At 38.2% G+C, this 18783-nt stretch overlaps 2 protein-coding genes across 4 annotated transcripts in view; one reads left to right on the top strand and one right to left on the bottom strand.

The window, feature by feature from the left end:
- The window catches only part of rtf2 (replication termination factor 2), a 29315-nt gene that overhangs the window by 3222 nt on the left and 7310 nt on the right, over window positions 1-18783 (top strand). Inside the window, exons 2-6 of the mRNA XM_083530798.1 lie at window positions 274-368; window positions 454-547; window positions 2238-2377; window positions 5488-5566; window positions 18653-18766. Coding sequence (XP_083386924.1) covers window positions 274-368; window positions 454-547; window positions 2238-2377; window positions 5488-5566; window positions 18653-18766 — 522 coding nt within the window. The remainder of the gene's footprint in view (window positions 1-273; window positions 369-453; window positions 548-2237; window positions 2378-5487; window positions 5567-18652; window positions 18767-18783) is intronic.
- Window positions 11435-15009, bottom strand: LOC310720178 (beta-1,3-galactosyl-O-glycosyl-glycoprotein beta-1,6-N-acetylglucosaminyltransferase 7-like). 3 transcript variants are annotated; one of them, XM_083530557.1, is made up of 6 exons: window positions 14966-14984; window positions 14757-14876; window positions 13538-13680; window positions 12265-13246; window positions 12059-12154; window positions 11435-11944 (listed from the first exon to the last, which is right to left on the bottom strand). In XM_083530557.1, the coding sequence occupies exons 4-6, from the start codon at window positions 13205-13207 to the stop codon at window positions 11694-11696; spliced, it is 1290 nt and encodes a 429-aa protein (XP_083386683.1). In that variant the 5' UTR covers window positions 13208-13246; window positions 13538-13680; window positions 14757-14876; window positions 14966-14984; the 3' UTR covers window positions 11435-11693. The 3 variants fall into 3 exon arrangements, with proteins under 3 accessions (XP_083386683.1, XP_083386684.1, XP_083386685.1); XM_083530558.1 differs by having other exon boundaries at window positions 13538-13605; window positions 14757-15009; XM_083530559.1 differs by lacking the exon at window positions 14757-14876 and having other exon boundaries at window positions 14877-15002.

Below are 18783 nucleotides of genomic sequence, written 5' to 3'. Positions count from 1 at the left end.
AAAACTTATAAAAAAAACTGCACTTCTGTAAGTAAACTCTGAGCCCTGCGCATGCACAACATAGAAACACAGAAGGCGAGAAGAGGAATTGGCCTTTGCGTGGAAACTGGTGTATGCACTTTATAAATGAGACCTCAGAATGGTCCAGAGTTTAGCAAGTGGTGTGTTAGTGCTAATGGTTCTTGGGGAACCACAGTGCTCCATGTGTAGTTAAATGGACTAAATACATTTTTTTTATTATTATTAAAATTATTATATATATTATTATTTCAGGTAGACAAAAACGCAGAGCTTGCTGCCAAGTGGAAATACTGCAGCCTGAGCCAAGAGAAGCTACGCCGCCCTATTGTGGCCTGTGAACTCGGGAGGTAAAAGAATGCTGCTTTTTTTATTTTTATTACAAATAGCTGCTCTCTCTCTTTGTTTTTGAACCTAATTGAATTTCTTGAACAGGCTATACAATAAAGATGCGCTCATTGAGTATCTGTTGGATAAATCTGCTGAAAGACCAAACACTGAAGTTGTTGCACACATACGTGCCATCAAGGTAAGCCCAAAGACTAACACTTTTATCAACCAAAATATGAAAAATTGTTTGTCTAATTCTATTTTAACTTGCTACAATTGACAAATTTTCTTGGTTTTATACAAAGTCCAGAAGAAGCATGTTATACAGTGTATGTGTGTGTGTGTGTGTGTGTGTGTGTGTGTGTGTGTGTGTATGTATATATATATATATATATATATATAATGTATATGTATATGTGTTATAAATCTATTATTCGCTCGTTATGGTTATTAGGTTGGAGAAGTAGATGTTATGATGTTTTTAGGTCACCCTGTATGTACTCAATGTTTGTTTAAATGTAAAAAAAAAAAAAAAGAAAAAAAAGCTCCATTTGGTTCTTCTACTTGTTGGTGTGGCAACAAATCTATGTACTTATATTTTTCAAACTCTGTTGCGCTTTTTCCATCTGCTGCACTTCACATATGGAGCGAGAGCAAAGTGTTGCTGTAGGCCAAGCGGTAGCTCAGTGGTTAAGACGTTAGATTTTGGGTTGGAAGGTCGTAATTAGGGCTGAAACAATTCCTTAAGTAACCTGAGTAATTACAATACAAAAAATCATCAAGGCAAATTATTCATTTAGTCCATTTAACTACATACGGTGCATTTTGCCTAATTTCAACTTTATTTCTTGCATTTGTGAGGGTTATTTTTTTAGCCAATTGGGCAGTGTCACCCTATCTCTAGTGGCAGAAAGCGTTACACTTAAAAAAAGGAATCGCATGGTATCAAACTAAGCATCTGATCCCTGGGAGAACTCTGCCTAACAATCAGCTCTGGAGGAAACGCAACAAGACAGATGAAGAGGAGCCTCGTTCATACACCAGCTTCAGACTTCAGGCCCACAACATGGTTGCTGGTGGATGCACCAGAAATGTCGTATGTTTACGAGAAAAAGTCAAAATTGCGAGAAAAAAAGGTCAAAATTAGGCAATTTTTGGTAATGTGGCATAAAATGCATCCATAAATTTAAGCCAAAGAAAAAGACAGTAAGTTTCCAAAGTTTGTGATCATTTCAAACTAAAACAAACTTTACATAAAACACACTCTCTTGCAATTTCAGCAATAAAAATTTACATTTTCTAAAAAGGAAACAAATTACTTGTTCATTTTAAAAGACTTATCTTGCTTTCTCTTGTGTATATATAGTATTGCTCTTTAATTAAAAAAAAAGAAGTACTTTTTATTAGATTAATCGATAGAATACTCGATTACTTAAATCGATAGCTACAGCCCTATTCATAAGCTCCCAAGTTGCTGCTGCTTGGACTTTAAGCAAGGCCTAGCAGCTTAGCCTTCAGCGGCACATTTATATAACTGAAATAACTGTGAGTCGCAACAGCCAAATACCATGACTGTAAAAGTACCAGATCAAAATGCACTACAATGCATCACTAGAACTGTTTTCTAACTCTAATGCTAGCATAGCATGCTGGTACCTCACAATTAAAAATGTTATTGTAAAGTAAATAAAGAAGGATGCTAGCCAGACTCAAATAGCACCTTTACACGTGATTAAAGTGCCTGTGTTAGAGATGTAATTAGGACAGGATAAATACACAACACTAAATATCTGCTCTTAAATAATGTAAAATATGAAGAACATTTTATGGATATGTATTGGTTTTACACACCTCTTTAATTTCTCTCTGTTTTTTTTTTATACACAAAGGATATAAAAGAGTTGAACCTGACTGATAACCCAGCATGGGAAGGAGAGAGAAGGAATGCTAAGGGTGACTGCTATGAAGACATGCATTGCTCTATGTTTATCTGCCCTGTAGTGGGACTGGAAATGAACGGCAAACATAAGTAAGTGAAACTCTCTTTTACTGTCATGTTATCATAATGCTAGCTTCAGGAATAACCACACAGTTAGAGGTGAGCACAAGTCGGGGATTAATGATGCTGTGGGGGTATTAAATATCAGTCCTTATAGGATCTAGTACTGGACAACTTTTTTTCACTATTATATGACATTATTTTATATTTTATAAAATAAATTATATATTTTAGATTATATTATATAACTCTGGACTGTCACTTCAACTCTGAACTTGCACAGCACAGTGTCACTTTATACCACACCATACTGCACATGGACACTTTAAGGACAATCTCACTAAATCACTTTGATTTGGACTGTCCATTTCTGTTATACGCATCCAACCCCGAACTTAAGGGAATTGTTTTTATGGAGTTTTATGTTTCAATAATGAAATTTATTAATAAAAATAGAATTATTAATTAGAAAATGAAGTCAAATGTTAATTACAGTACAGTACTGTATACATAAAATAGCGTTTCTGGGGTGGCACCCGTTTATCGCTGTTTTTCGTTCAGCGCGGGGGATAAACGGGGGATTTACTGTACATTGTGACTTGATTCATTGTGATGGTTACGCCTCCCATTGCTCTCGAACCAGCCTCGTGTTTTCATGAAGACTTACAATGTATTGAGATTCTCATTGTATCATGCCAATGCTGCAGATGTTTCCCGTAGACATTCGAATGTCAATCTCAAACCCTACTATATCTCAGATGTTTTATCGGGTTCATGCCTGGTGACTGAGAAGTGAAGAATACCAATTTAGATAGATTTTTTGCTTTGAGACATGGTGCATTGTTTAGCTGGAAGTAACTATTGTGTAATTTATGGTCATGAAATAGGATGTGGAATTGATGATTGCACAATCTGTCTCCACCAGCCTGCATTGTTGGCAAGCTGGGTTCATTGCTTCATGCTGCTCTTGCCAAATTTAAATCTTGCGTTCTATGAGACTTCGAATTTGACATTCATCACATGAGGCGCCACACATCAGCTGTTCAGATTTAGTGAGCTTGAGCCCAGTGCATCAGCTTTCTTTTTTTGAATTCTGCTGTGGTCTTTTCTGAAATGGTTTTCTGCTCACCACCGTTGTACAGAGTTGTTAGTTCAAACCAGACTGGATGTTTTTTTATTACATTTTTTTTATTAATAGCACCATTCTGAGTAAACAATAGCGACTGTTGAATGTGTGGAATTCTCAGGAAGTCACACTTTCCCCCCCATTCTGATGATTGATGTGTCTGTTACCTGAAGATGCTTGTCAATATCAGGTTAATTTTTATAATTTTTTTATTGCACAGCTACTGCGCATTTGGCTGATTAGTGTACATCAGTGCAGTTGCACTATTTGAACACCAGATGTCCCAATTTGTTTAACTGTGAAAGTTGATGGGTAAAAAAAGGGACACATATATGGACAACCTGCTGGAAAAAGATAGTCGGTTATCAAAAGTTAAATGGTGTGGGGTCCATATAAAACTTGAAATTCTTTAAATTAATTCTGATGCTACCAGTGGCCAGTACACATGCCATTAATGAACAAGAATTCAGCTAGGCCAAATGGTCTAGTGATCGAATTTTCAACCTACATTTACTGTAATAAATGTACAATGATTGAGTGTTATTTAATCTTTTTTGGTAAGACTCTGAGTGTGGAACATCTTCCTTACATTCGTTCTCATAGTTCTCTTTTTTTTTTTGCCAGTGCATCAATAAACACAGCAGAAAAACTCAAGTTCAGTTTCAATAGGAACAGTGTTGTTGAACTCCTTATTTTGCCAGTTCATCAAAGTCTGTCGCAGTTTTTTAAAGAGTATCAGATTAAGCTCTCCTAAAAGAAGAAGAGAGTATTGCACGCAAACAACGTCAATAGAGCTGAAGTGCGACATCTTTAGGGGAAACGTGGGCATTACAGGGGAAAGGTAAATTGAACAATGTTTACCCGTACCCATTTGCGTAAATTTCATTTAACAGTAGGGAGAGACAATAAATATAAAATTTCTCATTAGCAATTTTTGAAGGGGACACAAATAATAGTCAAATTGTACTTATAAAGACACCGTGTCCCCACAGTGAAAAACTTAGCTTTTATTATTATTATTGTAGCATGCGTCCTTATGGTTATTTTGAAAGTTTTTCTCAGGTTCAATGAAGGTTCAGCAAAACAAGGAATTAAAAAAAAGTTTAAAATTGTATTTAAAATTAATTGAGACACTTAAGAACAGAATAGAAATTGATTATACAAAAGAATACAGTGGGGTCAGTTCGGACGTAGCACAGTGCTCATTTAGTAAATGCACAGATAAACAATATGCTAAATGTGACCGTTAATGTAAAGTAACATTATACCAAGTCGTCCCAAATAAAACACTGCATGTTAAACAGCTTTGGTGTGTTAGTGTCAGTGCACTATGCTACAAGCTATTGTACACAAGCTAACGTTCACTAGATAAGTCATATTTTAATCGCTAATATAACAGATTCATGGAAAATTACATCGCTAATCAGCATTTTTGCCGCATTTCTCAACTCAACGGGCCATGTGTGGCCCGCGGGCCGTAGTTTGCCCATGTCTGTCATAGACACATCCTAACTTTGTCGAATTTACCAGATGTACACCGCCCTCTTCAGGTCAACCTTTTACATTAAATTTAGAGCTGAACTCTGGCTGGAGCATTCAATAACCTTGCTCTGATTTTGCGAAGCCATTCCTTTATTGATTTGGAGGTGTGCTTTGGTGGTTGTCATGGAAGTCATCTAAATTGTTTAGGTTAAAGCAAAATGGACTGGCACATGTTTCCTTCACCTTGATTAAAGCCACAGTTGTAGCAGAAAAACAAGACAAAAAAAGCAGCTGCTTAAAGTCAGGCAGATATGAGCAAGCAGGTTTGGGGAGGGAAAAAAAAGTGATCTCTGTCAACACATTTTGACCATGAAAAGGTTGCTGCTGCTAGGCAGGCTGGTTTAAGGAAGAAAAAACCATCAATCATGTCCTACTTTCCTAAATGAATCTATATAATGTATAGAAACATTTAACTTAAACTTTAACTTAAATTCTAATCATCATTTATATTTATTGATTTTGTTCATGACAGGTTTTGCTACCTACAAAGCTGTGGCTGCGTGTTTTCAGAACGAGCTCTCCGGGAAGTGAAGACCGAGATCTGTCATAAGGTAAGAAGCTATAACATAACGTTGGAGAAGGATCTGATTTTTGCGATCTGTAGATTAACGTATGTGTCAGAGGAAATAATCATCTGCCGCTGTTGATGGTAATGAGCTCAGCATTGTTATAATTATAGAAATACTTACCAGCTTTGCTACCGTTACCTTAATATCTGGGTGAACATGTTTCTTAGGCATCTCTGACACTAGGTTAAGAAAGACAAGATAGCTTTTATCTTGCTGTTAAGATCTAGTTCAGACATTTAGTAGACATTTTAGGATTTAATTGATTGAAGTCGATTCTCTGAGTAAAATGGGTTTTAATAGTAAACAGCTATAATGCAAAATGTTTCTGCAAAGAGGGTGTCCTCTTTGTCTGTCTATGTTTTGCAATTACACAGCCAGCCAATAAAATTGCGTATAATCCTGTTTGCATGTAGTGCAAGATTTCCGGAGGTTGAGGCACACAAGTAAAAACATTGCATTTTTCAGCATTAACACAAGCAGTGAGTGACATATAGTTGTTGGCAGCTAACATGAATGCCTCTCAAAACAAAGGCTGTAAAATACCATTTAAGAACACACCCTTTTCATATGTACAGTGTCTGTCAAAAGTTTTGGAACACACTGCTCTGCTGCCGCAAATTCATCAGAATCGCTGACTTGCGTTTTTAATGTACTTTCATAATCAGTAATGTATTTAAAATATTGGCAACAGTCCATTCTCTTAATTGTATCGTGTTCCCTCGAGTGTGCTGCTACAAGTACAAGGGGAGTGTCTGTTTACCAGAGGTGGCAAAAGTACACACATCCATTACTTAAGTAGAAGTACAGATACTCATGTTTTAAAATATTTGGGTAAAAGTTGCTGAATTAGAAGTACTGATTATAACTTTTTACTTAAGTAAAAGTAAAGAAGTCTTGGCTCTGACATGTACTTAAGTAAAAAAGTAGTTATTACTTCTACCCGTTTTAGCTGTTAACTGGACCTCACATCATATTAAAATTTGACAGACAGACAGACAGACAGACAGACAGACAGACAGACAGACAGACAGACAGACAGACAGACAGACAGACAGACAGACAGACAGACAGATGGATGGATGGAACATTGTCATTGCATAGTACAGGTACACAGCAACGAAATGCAGTTTGGCATCTACCAGAAGTGCAAAAAGTAGCAATCGTGCAAATAGTACAGATAAATATGTAGCATATGTACAGCATGTGATATGTATGTAAGCATATGTACAGTGATTAAATATAAAGGCTATAACAGTGCAGAGATGTGTGGACATCATTAAGAGCCTTTGCTATGTTTCCACATGCACAGTTAATGAGGTGATACCAGAGAAAGTGCACCTCTTCAAGTCAAGAAGCTTTTATATATATATATATATACACAATCATAGACATTTTACAGATTTGAATGATGTTTTGTTTTTATCTGTACGATCAATAAAGACAGTAATTTAAGTTCGTGTCGCCATTATGAGGGAAAAACCCACAAAGCGCCACTCAGAGGATTAATTGTTAATTGCGGAATTGGTGTTTGATTTGAGACTTTGTGCAGAAATAAAACAAAAGTTTACTGATTAAAATTATTTTTCGGTGGAGTTTATTTATTTATTTAATATTTAAGTAAAGAAGGGACGTCGTGAATAAGTGTATGTTTTGCTGGAGGTTTTAATTTTGCCTCTTTTATATTTGGTTATTTGTTTATGTATTTATATTTTTTAATTAAAATGGTAAAAACAAAAATGCGCGCTAAATTAATGGTGCGTTAATACTATTTAGTGCTACTAAATAGTATTAAAATAATATTATTTAGTATTAAATACTATTTAAAATAATTTGAATTTTGACAGCTATATATATATATATATATATATATATATATATATATATATATATATATATATATATATATATATATATATATATATGTATGTATGTATATATATATATATTAATACAAAACTAATTAAATATGTTGTTACCGAATGAACGTATTCAGGCTGAAGATCCACATATAAAACACAAGCAGAGAAAAGATGATGATCATCATGAATGTGTCTGTTCTCAGTCATGTTTACATCACTGACTCCCTCTGTCTCATCCACGTTAAACCCCAAACTTTTTACTGCCTTCTGCCTGCTGATTCTTATGTTCGTAAAGAGTGAGAGTCAGGACTTTATACACCAGCGGATTGAAAAAGACGCGCAGTCACAGGAAATCGGTTGTTCGGCTGAAATCGGCGCGCAGTGAAAATAAAAAATATATTTCACCAAATCAATGGATTAAAACTAAAGTAACGAGCCGGTTTTGAAAATGTAATTAGTAAAAAGTACAGATATTTGTGTAAAAATGTAATGAGTAAAAGTAAAAAGTTTTAGTGGAGTAAAAAAAAATAGTGGAGTAAAGTACTGATACCCAAAAAATCTACTTAAGTACAGTAACGAAGTATTTGTACTCCGTTACTTCCCACCTCTGCTGTTTACAGACACTCATCAGAGCTTGCAAACAACTTTTATAGCAAACACTATAATGTCTAACATTTTAATATATTCACTTGGATTTAATAGATGTTTTTCATTCCCCACTGGTGGACAGAGGAGGATAAATTGATTTGGTTGCAGATCCGCTTACATGGACATTTCCAAGACGGACCTTTCATGAAAAGGTGGCCATTGTGAGGAAAGGGCAGTTCAAAACAGTTGCATTTATACTTTTGTGTTTTCTTTCTCGAAGAATGTGCACAAAAGCACACAATTTGCCTTCATTTCAAATCCACAGGAAAACCGTAATTCACAAAAAATGCACCAAAACATCCAAGGATTGGGCAGGCCATTTTATGATAAATAGCTCCATCTGACTGTTTTGCTTACAGAGCTTGGACATACACTTTGGGTCTTTGTCTTGTTGCCTGCAGAAGGTAAACATATCGGTTCAGGATTCCTTTCACCTGGAATAAGTCTCAAACCTTCCCTGCTCTAATCAACCCCTGAGCCGTTAAGCTTCCGCCCCCATGTTTGACTGTGGGTGTGAGGCAGTCTAATAACATCTCAAGACCCGGCAGCTTCTGTCATCTGGTTAAGATAATAAAGTAAATAAAATGACAAAGGTTGGGTGAACTGCTCCATCGTACCCCTATGTTGACCTTCTTTAAACTGTTGCCACAACCATGCAAACACGCAATGATCAAGAATGTCTTTGTATGCTCTAGAATCAAGAATAACAAAAAATGTAAGGGATCAAACCTGTCCCAGCATGACAATCCAAGCTCTGTAATAATATTGTTTGTCAAAGGTGGTGTGTGTAAGAACTCAAGTGGGTTGCACTGATCCTGAAACTCCTCACCCAACACCTTTAGAGTGAATTGGAACTCACTTCATGCCAAGCCTCCTCACTAGACCTCAGTGTTCCCTCTATTATGCTCAAAACCGAAAACTATTATAAAAACTATTATAGTGACGACTTCTTCTTTTTTCGGCTGCTCCCATTAGGGGTCGCCACAGCGGATCATCCGTCTCCATACCACCCTGTCCTCTACATCTGCCTCTTTCACCCCAACTACCTGCATGTCTTCCCCCACCACATCCATGAGCCTTCCTCTTTTCCTCCTACCTGGTGGCTCCATCTTCAGCATTTTTCTACCAATATAATTCATGTCCATTCTCTGCACATGTCCAAACCATCTCAATCTCGCCTCCCTCACCTTGTCACCAAAACATCCTACATGTGCTGTCCCTCTAATAAACTCATTTCTAATCTTGTCCATCCTCATCACTCCCAACGAAAACCTTAACATCTTCAGCTCTGCTACCTCCAGCTCCACCTCCTGTCTTTTACTCAATGCCACTGTCTCTAATCCATACAACATCGCAGGTCTCACCACAGTCCTATAAACTTTCCCTTTCATTCTTGCAGATAACCTACCATCACAAATAACTCCTGTCACTCTTCTCCACGCACTCCACCCTGCCTGCACTCTTTTCTTTACTTCTCTAACACACTCTCCATTACTTTGCACTGTTAACCCCAGGTACCTGAACTCCTCCACCTTCTCCACCTCTTCTTCCTGCAACCGCATCACTCCACTGCCCTCCCTCTCATTCACACACATGTACTCTGTCTTACTCCTACTGACTTTCATTCCCCTTCTCTCCAGCGAATTTCTCCACCTCTCCAGGCTCTTCTCAACCTGCTCTCTACTCTCACCACAAATCACAATATCATCTGCAAACATCATAGTCCAGGGAGACTAATGTCTGACCTCGTCCGTCAACCTGTCCATCACCACTGCAAACAGGAAAGGGCTCAGGGCCGATCCTTGATGCAGTCCAACCTTCACCCTGAACCAGTCTGTCGTACCTACTGCACACTTCACTGCCGTCACACTGTCCTAATACATGTCCTGCACCACCCTCACATACTTCTCTGACACACCGGACTTCCTCATACAATACCACAACTCCTCTCTCGGCACCCTGTCGTACGCTTTCTCTAAATCCACAAATACACAATGCAATTCCTTCTGTCCTTCTCTATACTTCTCCATCAACATCCTCAAAGCAAATAAGGCATCTGTGGTGCTCTTCCTCGGCATGAAACCATACTGTTGCTCACAGATGGTCACCTATTAAATAAATAATAATAATAAAAAAAAAACTATTATAGTGACTAATTGATTGTAACCGATTAAAAATCACAAATTTTTGAGCATGTTGTGGAATTCCATGGCTTATGTTGTTAGTCTTCCCTTGTTAGCTTTGGTTGCTTCGTTGGCATTTGTTTTCTGCACTATGTGGGTTTGCTCTTCAGATTGCTATATTGTAGGATACATGGGACAGCCCCTTTTAATTCAAAATGTTATGCTTGGACTGCTTCTTTACTGGAAATAAGTAACATGGTAGATTTACTAAATGATGAAATACTAACCACACGTGATTACATATTGTGGTGTGGATTACTTAAAATAATCTCCTGTTATTCCACGTTTCAAGGGTGTTCCCAGTGACTCAGAAGACTAATAAAGAGCTCATTGTCATGTTCATGAAACCAGTTTGACAGTTTGAAACCAGTTTGACCTCTTAGACAATTGGCAAACTGTGGTAATGAAGGGTCAAACATTGTCAGCCACAATATCTAAATAGACAATGGTTATTCAATTTATATTGCTAATAACCGCACCAAATTCTTTACCAACCACCTCAGCAGAAAGTAAAAATAATCAGAACTGGCTGTTTTTCTTTTTTTTTCTTTCTTTTTTTTCCCAGTTTTTAGTTGCCCACTCCATCCAGCTCAAGGGTTGACCTGTTTATACAGAGTGGTTATCTGAGTTTGTGCAGCCTCTCTGTTAGGTTAAACCAGTCTGGTTATCTTCCACTGATCTCTTATTGACAAGATGTTTCCATCTGTAGAAGTGACACTTTTGTTTATTGCACAATTCACTCCACAGATTGTGCTTAAATATCCCAGATCAGCGGTTCTAGAAATACGTAAACCAATGCATCTGGCAAAATCAAAATTCCTCTTCATTCTGAAGGACAGTTCCACTCTACATTTGAGTGGATATTTCAGTGTTAGCAAGACAAAGCTCCAGTCTGAATCAGTATGCAATACAATTTTTGGCTGTGTAAAATAGCTATCACAAAGAGGAAAAATAACACCAATGACTCAAAGATAATTGAAATGCAGAGAAACTAATAAAAAATTGGTTTTAGGTAAATGCCATAGTAAATTTGTATATGACAATGCAACATTTGTTCATTCATTGAGTGACTTCTTCAGATCAGTGGACATGTGAGGAAAACCAGTATGTAGCTCTGGAAATCTAAATAGCAATAGTTGTAAATTAAACCTCCCCCCCCCCCCCCATAATATAGTTTCAGGTATAAAAGAAGACAAAAGAAGACAAATGAGTAGTTTAATTTAAACGTTATAAATAACACAACCTTAAGCAATGAATATTGTGTATGGTCAGTGTTCTTAACACTTCTTCTGAAGTTCCTTAAAATGTAATTACAGCCACGTTTTAGTAAATATAAAACAGCTTTGTATATCATTTCGACCTATCTTATCAATAGCTCTTGGTCAATGGGTTAATTATTCAATGTAAAGCAATTTTAGTTTACAAATTAACTGTGACCTTATCTCTTTTTCTTCCTGCCTGGTACCTTTGCATTTCTCTTGTGAGTTTCCATGATGACTGAATGGGAACCTTTGCCTGCTGTAAGACTTTGTGCCTGTGCCACTGTTCCAGGCAGTCCAGAGCTTCAGGAAATCTTGTGCTCTCAAACTTGTTAGCAAACATGCAGTTGCTCTCAATTATCCAGGGTACATCCTCAATATTGTAGATGCAGATATCCCTGATGTAAGTTCCTGTGGGGACAAATAGTGTTTAGCATTATTGATGTTTAACACATGGGTGTTTACACTAGATATTAAAAAGGCTTCAGGTGGTGGCTGATGAGTTTTGTTTTGTAAATGTCATACCATTACAGCCTTGGTGTGCTGTCCCTTCTTGGTCTCTCCATTTAATGGCGCGAATGTTACCCTTCCATTCGCCATCTACCTCACTGCCAGGGGCCTCTGTGAAGAATTGAAACAGTGTGAACATATCTCGTATTTTGTGACTGTTTCGAAAAAACAATCGAAACTTGAAAATCAAATTTTTATTTTCAGGAGTAGTTTGATCTTACCTTTCACATGGTTAAGCGTTATCCAGAAATGCTCATCAGGGCTGTAGGTATCCCTAGACCATTCCAACAGGTCTTTGGCCACTGTGCTGTTAAGGACATATTCCACAAATTCTCTTTTTAGACTGTAGTAGGCTGTGCCAAAGTAGATCTCCAGGTTGTGTGGAGCAGGGGACTTTTTTTTATTTGGGTCCAAGGGTACCACATGTTGACCTGTTACTTCCTTGTGTTGTATTTCAGTCCTGTATCGCATGTAAGTTGGCTGTTTGATACCTGGACTCATATTATTATCGATCCATTCTTTATCCTGCATATACCAGACCAGCTCCAGGTTGCTCATGACAGGAAAATCCTGGCCACACAGGTTTATCACTTTTTTCCATTTGACTGGAGACTTCACCAGGTCCTCCATACAGTTAATGTCAGCCTTCAGGCGGGAAAATCCTGCATAGGTCACTGTCTCGCTAACTGAGGATAGAAAGACATTTGGAAAACAGTCTGCCAATCTCTCAACACTTACTCTGTAGTCTTTTGGAGCTTTGGCATCTATGTGAATACAGTAAACATTGTGTGGTGCATAAATGGCTCTGAGCAGACGTACAAACATCTCCAGGTCTTTGTGAATAGTGATGATGAAGGCCAGAGGGTAGTCTTCCTCTTCTTTGCTCAGGGTCTTCATAATAAAGTGAAACTTGTGTTGCATATGGGAGCAGTTTAGTGGACTGTTGAAGTAGCTAAAGTTCTGACATTCTGTTCTTTCCCAACTTGTGTAAGGGGTGGTAGGTGGCAAAACTTTACAGTTTTCTGGGAATGGACGGCAGCTCAAGACAGACGCAGCCTTTGGCGCATTTGAAAACCTGACCTTAAAATAAATGACTAGAACGATAAAGATGTTGACACCAAGGCATAAAAGAAAACTTGTTCTGGCTTTGTCAAACTGAAGCATAATCTTGCTTCAAAGCAGACCTGACAACATAGGACCACCTGAAATGAGTAAACAAAATTAATAGGTAATGTAAAGTACACAGGCTCTTGGCTGAATTTACTAGAATTGTTATTTAAATGCTTCTGGGTTTGCTTTTTCCAGGAAATTCATTTATCTTTGCAAAACTGTAGACACTTCTAAATATACTGAAATAGCTAGCACAGTGGTTAAGATGCTGGGCTTCTGATTAAAAAGGTTGTGAGTTCGAATACCAGTAATACCAAGATTGCCCTTAAGCATAGGCCCTTAACATACAACTGCTTAGATGTTGTGTTTGACAAATGACTTATCGTAAAATGTCAAGTCCGAAGCAGTTTTTGTTCCACTGACTTCCATTCACACTCTTGTGATTGCTGGAGCTAGAAACACAAGTTAATCGCAACGTTGTTTCACATTTAACTGCATTTCAAAGTTCAAGTTTGGTGAATTCCGACCTGCGAATTCACGATGTAAAGATGTGAACTTTTTTTTCAGCAAATACCAGATGAAGGAAATATTGATTGTAGTGGTGCGGCAACATCAAGTTTTTACACCATTGTAAAACAGTTTAAAAATCATGCTGTCACTGCATGCAATAACAGCTTGTATACATTGATATGGTTGCCCCCCCATATTCACAGCAGGTTTACAAAGATAAAACTTTGCATGCTAAAGTTTGCGTTACAAATCATTTTATCTTCATTGAATCAGCACGATGTTTAACGACGTTAATGCATTTCCTCTGTGGTCTTTTTAGTTTGAGGAAGTGTAATGTTTTGTGTTTTTTTTTTTTGTTTTGTTTTTTTTTGTGTGTTTTGGGTTTGAGACAAATAACTGGTTGCCTTTATTTCCAGTTGTAACCGACATGCAAATGATTACACACACATACTTTTCCTACCTCAGAACAAACGAAGACGTAAACTGTAGCCCTAATGTTTCATACAAAATGCATCTATTTTAGACTTTAGTTTGAGTTTAATTGCAATTTTTTCTATGACCTTTTATGCATCATATAAAAAAAAGACATTTTGGCACGTGAAAATATTGAGTTGTGTTTCCTATTATAGGATTACGCTGTAAAAAACACAACTTTTTATAATTATGTTACTTATTTCTAGTTATTCTTAATCATTTCAAGCTATATTTGCAGGTAGGTGTATTTCTTAGAATTAGCTAAATTATTTGCCATTGAACAACACTAATTTGAAACTTGTATAAATGTCAAAATAAGTTTAATACTCCTATTTTTTTTTTTTGGGCAAAATGCAATTTTATAACAGGAAAAAGGAGATGGATTTGAAAAATAACTAACACTTAATTTTTTTGATCCTTTCTTTCCTACTAATTTTTTTCACATTCGTTTCACTCAGATTAGCTAAGTTGATATCTAGAACAGACAAACTTATTTTACAGCAGTTTTTATCACCTGTAATAGCTTTTCACCTTTAAATATTTGATCTATTGGACTACATGGATATCTCCAATTACACGTTTTTTTTTTTTTAATACATCAACCAGAAACTACTCTTACCTTTTAAGGCTAGGCAGATTCCTTTCAAGATAACAAATTTATAAGCGTTAAAGAACGTTGACCTTCAGGAACGTCCGCTCCAGTCTAACCTCACACAAGCCACGCAGAGGGGAGTCATACCTGTTGAATGCCAGTCAGTTAGATGTAGTGTGCTACAAGTGCAGCCAACGCATGCTATGTAATTAAAGTTCACTAAATAATCAACGTACTATTCTTTCTTCACTGGGCTTTTGACCCTTCTGCAAGAAAGAGAGAGGGAGAGAGAGAGGTTGAGACAGGTTGAGGCATAATCGGCTTGCTTGGCCACATGCCACTTTTTCTTCATTCTCCTCCCACAAGACACTGAGTCACAAGAGTCATTCAGACACGCTTGCTTGTGTTAAATGATTTAAATGTTTTTAAGTAAATACATCTGAATGATTATAAACACCTGCTCAACTGCCAAGTTTAACCCTTCATCTTTTCAACTATCAGGTTGCTTCCCTGTTATTGGAGTGACATTAAATACACTTTTCTACACACACTGTGAACAATGTAATGTACTACTTTTCTACTCCTAAATCAGATTATATACTAAACAAAATTTTGAACGCAACACTTGTTTTTGCCCTCATTTTTTATTAGCTGAACTCAAAGATCTAAGACTTTTTCTATGTACACAAAAAGCCTATTTCTCTAAAATGTTGTTCTCGAATCTGTCTAAATTTGTCTTAGTGAGCACTTCTCCTTTGAAAAACCAGTGAGTATCTGGTGTGACCACCATTTTCCTCACACAAAGCAACACATCTCCTTTGCATAGAGTTGATCAGGTTGTTGATTGTGGCCTGTGGAATGTTGCCAATTGTGCCTCTCCCACCTTGTCTCCAAAACGTCCTACATGCACTGTCCCTCTAATAAACTAGTTTCTAATCCTGTCCATCCTCGTCACTCCCAATGAAAATCTCAAAATCTTCAACTCTGCCACCTCCAGCTCCACCTCCTGTCTTTTAGTCAATGCCACTGTCTCTAAACCATACAGCATCGCAGGTCTCACCACAGTTTTATAAACTTTCCCTTTCACTCTTGCGGATACCCTTCTATCACAAATCACTCTTCTTCACCCCCTCCACCCTGCCTGCACACTTTTCTTTACTTCTCTAACACACTCTCCATTACTTTGCATAGTTGACCCCAGGTACCTAAACTCCTCCACCTTCACCACCACCACATGTACTCTTTCTTATTCCTACTGTCTTTTATTTCCTTTCTCTGCAGCATGTACCTCTTCTCAACCTGCTCCCTACTCTAATCACAATATCATCCGCAAACATCATAGTCCATTTAGACTCCTGTCTGACCTCATTCGTCAACCTGTCCATCACCACTGCAAACAGGAAAGGGCTCAGGGCCGATCCTTGATGCACTCCAACCTTCACCCTGAACCAGTCTGTTGTTCCTACTGCACACTTTGCTGCCGTCACACTGTCCTCATACATGTCCTGCACCACCCTCACATACTTCTCTGACACACCGGACTTCCTCATACACTACCACAACTCCTCTCTCAGCACCCTGTTAGACGCTTGCTCTAAATCCACAAACACACAATTCAACTCCTTCTGACCTTTTCTATACTTCTCCATCAACATTCCCAAAGCAAATAATGCATCTGTGGTGCCCTTCCTTGGCATGAAACCATACTGTTGCTCACAGATGGTCACCTCTTCTCTCAGCCTGGCTTCCACTACTCTTTCCCATAACTTCATGGAGTGACTGATTAACTTAATTCCCCTGTAGTTACTGCAAGACTGCACATCTCCTTTATGCTTAAAGATCGGTACCAGCACACTCCTTCTCCATTCCTCAGGCATCCTCTCCCCTTCCAGAATCCTGTTAAACAATCTGGTCAAAAACTCCACTGCCATCTCTCCTAAACATCTCCACGCTTCTACCGGTATGTCATCTGGTCCGACCGACTTTCTATTCTTTATCCTCTTAATCGCTGCTCTCACTTCCTCCTTACTAATCCTATCTACTTCCTGCTTCACCAACTCCACATCCTCCAACCTTCTCTCTCTCTGATTTTCCTCATTCATCAGCTGCTCAAAATACTCCCTCCACCTTCTCAACACACTCTCCTCACTAGTCAACACATTTCCCTCTCCATCCTTTACTGCTCTAACTTGCAGTACATGCTTCCCACTCGGTCCCTCTGCCTGGCCAAGCGGTATAAATCCTTTTCTCCTTCCTTAGTGTCCAACCTCTCATACAGCTCATCATATGCCTTTTCCTTGGCTTTCGCCATGTCCCTCTTAACCTGCTGCCGCATCTCCTTGTACTCCTGCCTACTTTTCTCATCACTCTGTCTATCCCACTTCTGTTTTGCCAACCTCTTTCTCCTTATGCTCTCCTGCACTTCCTCATTCCACCACCACGTCTCCTTGTCTTGCTTTCTATTTCCAGATGTTACACCAAGTACTTTTCTAGCTGCCTCCCTCATCACTCCTGCAGTAGTTGCCCAATAATCCAACACCTCCTTAACACTACTGAGCCTCTGTCTGACCTCTTCCCTGAACCTCACACTACACTCTTCCTCCTTCAGTTTCCACCATCTTATTCTTCTTTCAGTCCTCACTCTCCTCCTCTTCTTCTTCGCCTCCAAAACCATCCTACAGATCACCACCTGATGCTGTCTAGCTACACTGTCCCCCGCCAACACCTTACAGTCTCCAATCTCCTTTAGGTTGCATCTCCTGCATAGCACATAGTCCACCTGTGTGCACCTTCCTCCACTCTTATACGTCACCCTATGATCCTCCTTCTTTTTCTTAAAATAAGTGTTCACCACTGCCATTTCCATCCTTTTAGCAAAATCTACCACCATCTGCCCTTCCACATTCCTCTCCTTAAAGCCATACATACCCATCACCTCCTCATCACCTCTGTTCCCTTCACCTACATGCTCATTAAAGTCTGCCCCAATCACCAATCGTTCTTTCCTAGGTACAACATCTACCACTTCATCTAATTCACTCCAGAATCTTTCCTTCTCCTCCATCTCACAGCCAACTTGTGGAGCATAGGCACTGATGACATTTATCATCATCCCTTCAACTTCCACCTTCATGATCATCACCCTATCAGAAACTCGCTTCACTAGATTGACCAAAAATCCATAATTGGCTAAAATACCCTACATGTGTTTTGTGTCATTATTTTGAGGCATATTTATATATACATTTGCATATTTTAATACATACAATGTGTAATTCTAGAAAGAAAATGTTCATAAAAGATCCAAATGAGAAGCTACCAAAATTTTAATCACACTTTTGTTAAAGTAAACCTTTGCAGCAATACAGCAAGACACCTCATTCTTACATAATGTTCAAAACTACACTCACCAGGCATAACATTATGATCGATAAGTGAATAACATGAGTGAATAACACTGATTATCTCTTCATCATGGCACCTATTAGTGGGTGGAATATATCAGGCAGCAACATTTTGTCCTCAAAGTTGATGTATTAGAAACAGGAAAAATGGATAAGGATTTGAGTTTGACAAGGGCTAAATTGTGATGGCTAGACGACTGGATCAGAGCATCTCCAAAACAACTCCTTTGAGCTGTTCCTGGTCTGCAGCGGTATCTAACAAAAGTGTTTCAAGGAAAAACAGTGGTGAACCAGCGATAGGGTTGGCTGGCCCGTGTGGTCAAACTACTGTAGCCAAACCTGCTGAAGAAGTAAATGCTGTTAATGCTCGACAGGTCAGGACTGTTTTGGCAGGAAAGAGGGGACCAACACTATTAGGCAGGTGGTCATAATGTTATGCCTGCTTGGTATAAGAGCTCATATAAGTGTGAAGATTTGTTTCATTGGTTTTAAACTTCTGCACTATCTACTGTTTCATAGTGTGGAGACCCCTTTCACGAAGATGATCTTGTGGTCCTGAATGGAAGCAAAGAAGAGCAAGAAAAGCTAAAGAAGGCAATGGAGGAGAGAAGGGCTAAAGCTAAAACAGCAAAGGTAGAATTCTGCTTCTT

The sequence above is a fragment of the Silurus aristotelis genome (genome assembly GCF_946808225.1).
Source record: "Silurus aristotelis genome assembly, chromosome: 2".
In the NCBI taxonomy this organism is placed as follows: domain Eukaryota; kingdom Metazoa; phylum Chordata; class Actinopteri; order Siluriformes; family Siluridae; genus Silurus; species Silurus aristotelis.
Note: the sequence above shows the minus strand (reverse complement) of the source record. Positions and strands in the feature narration are given on the sequence as shown.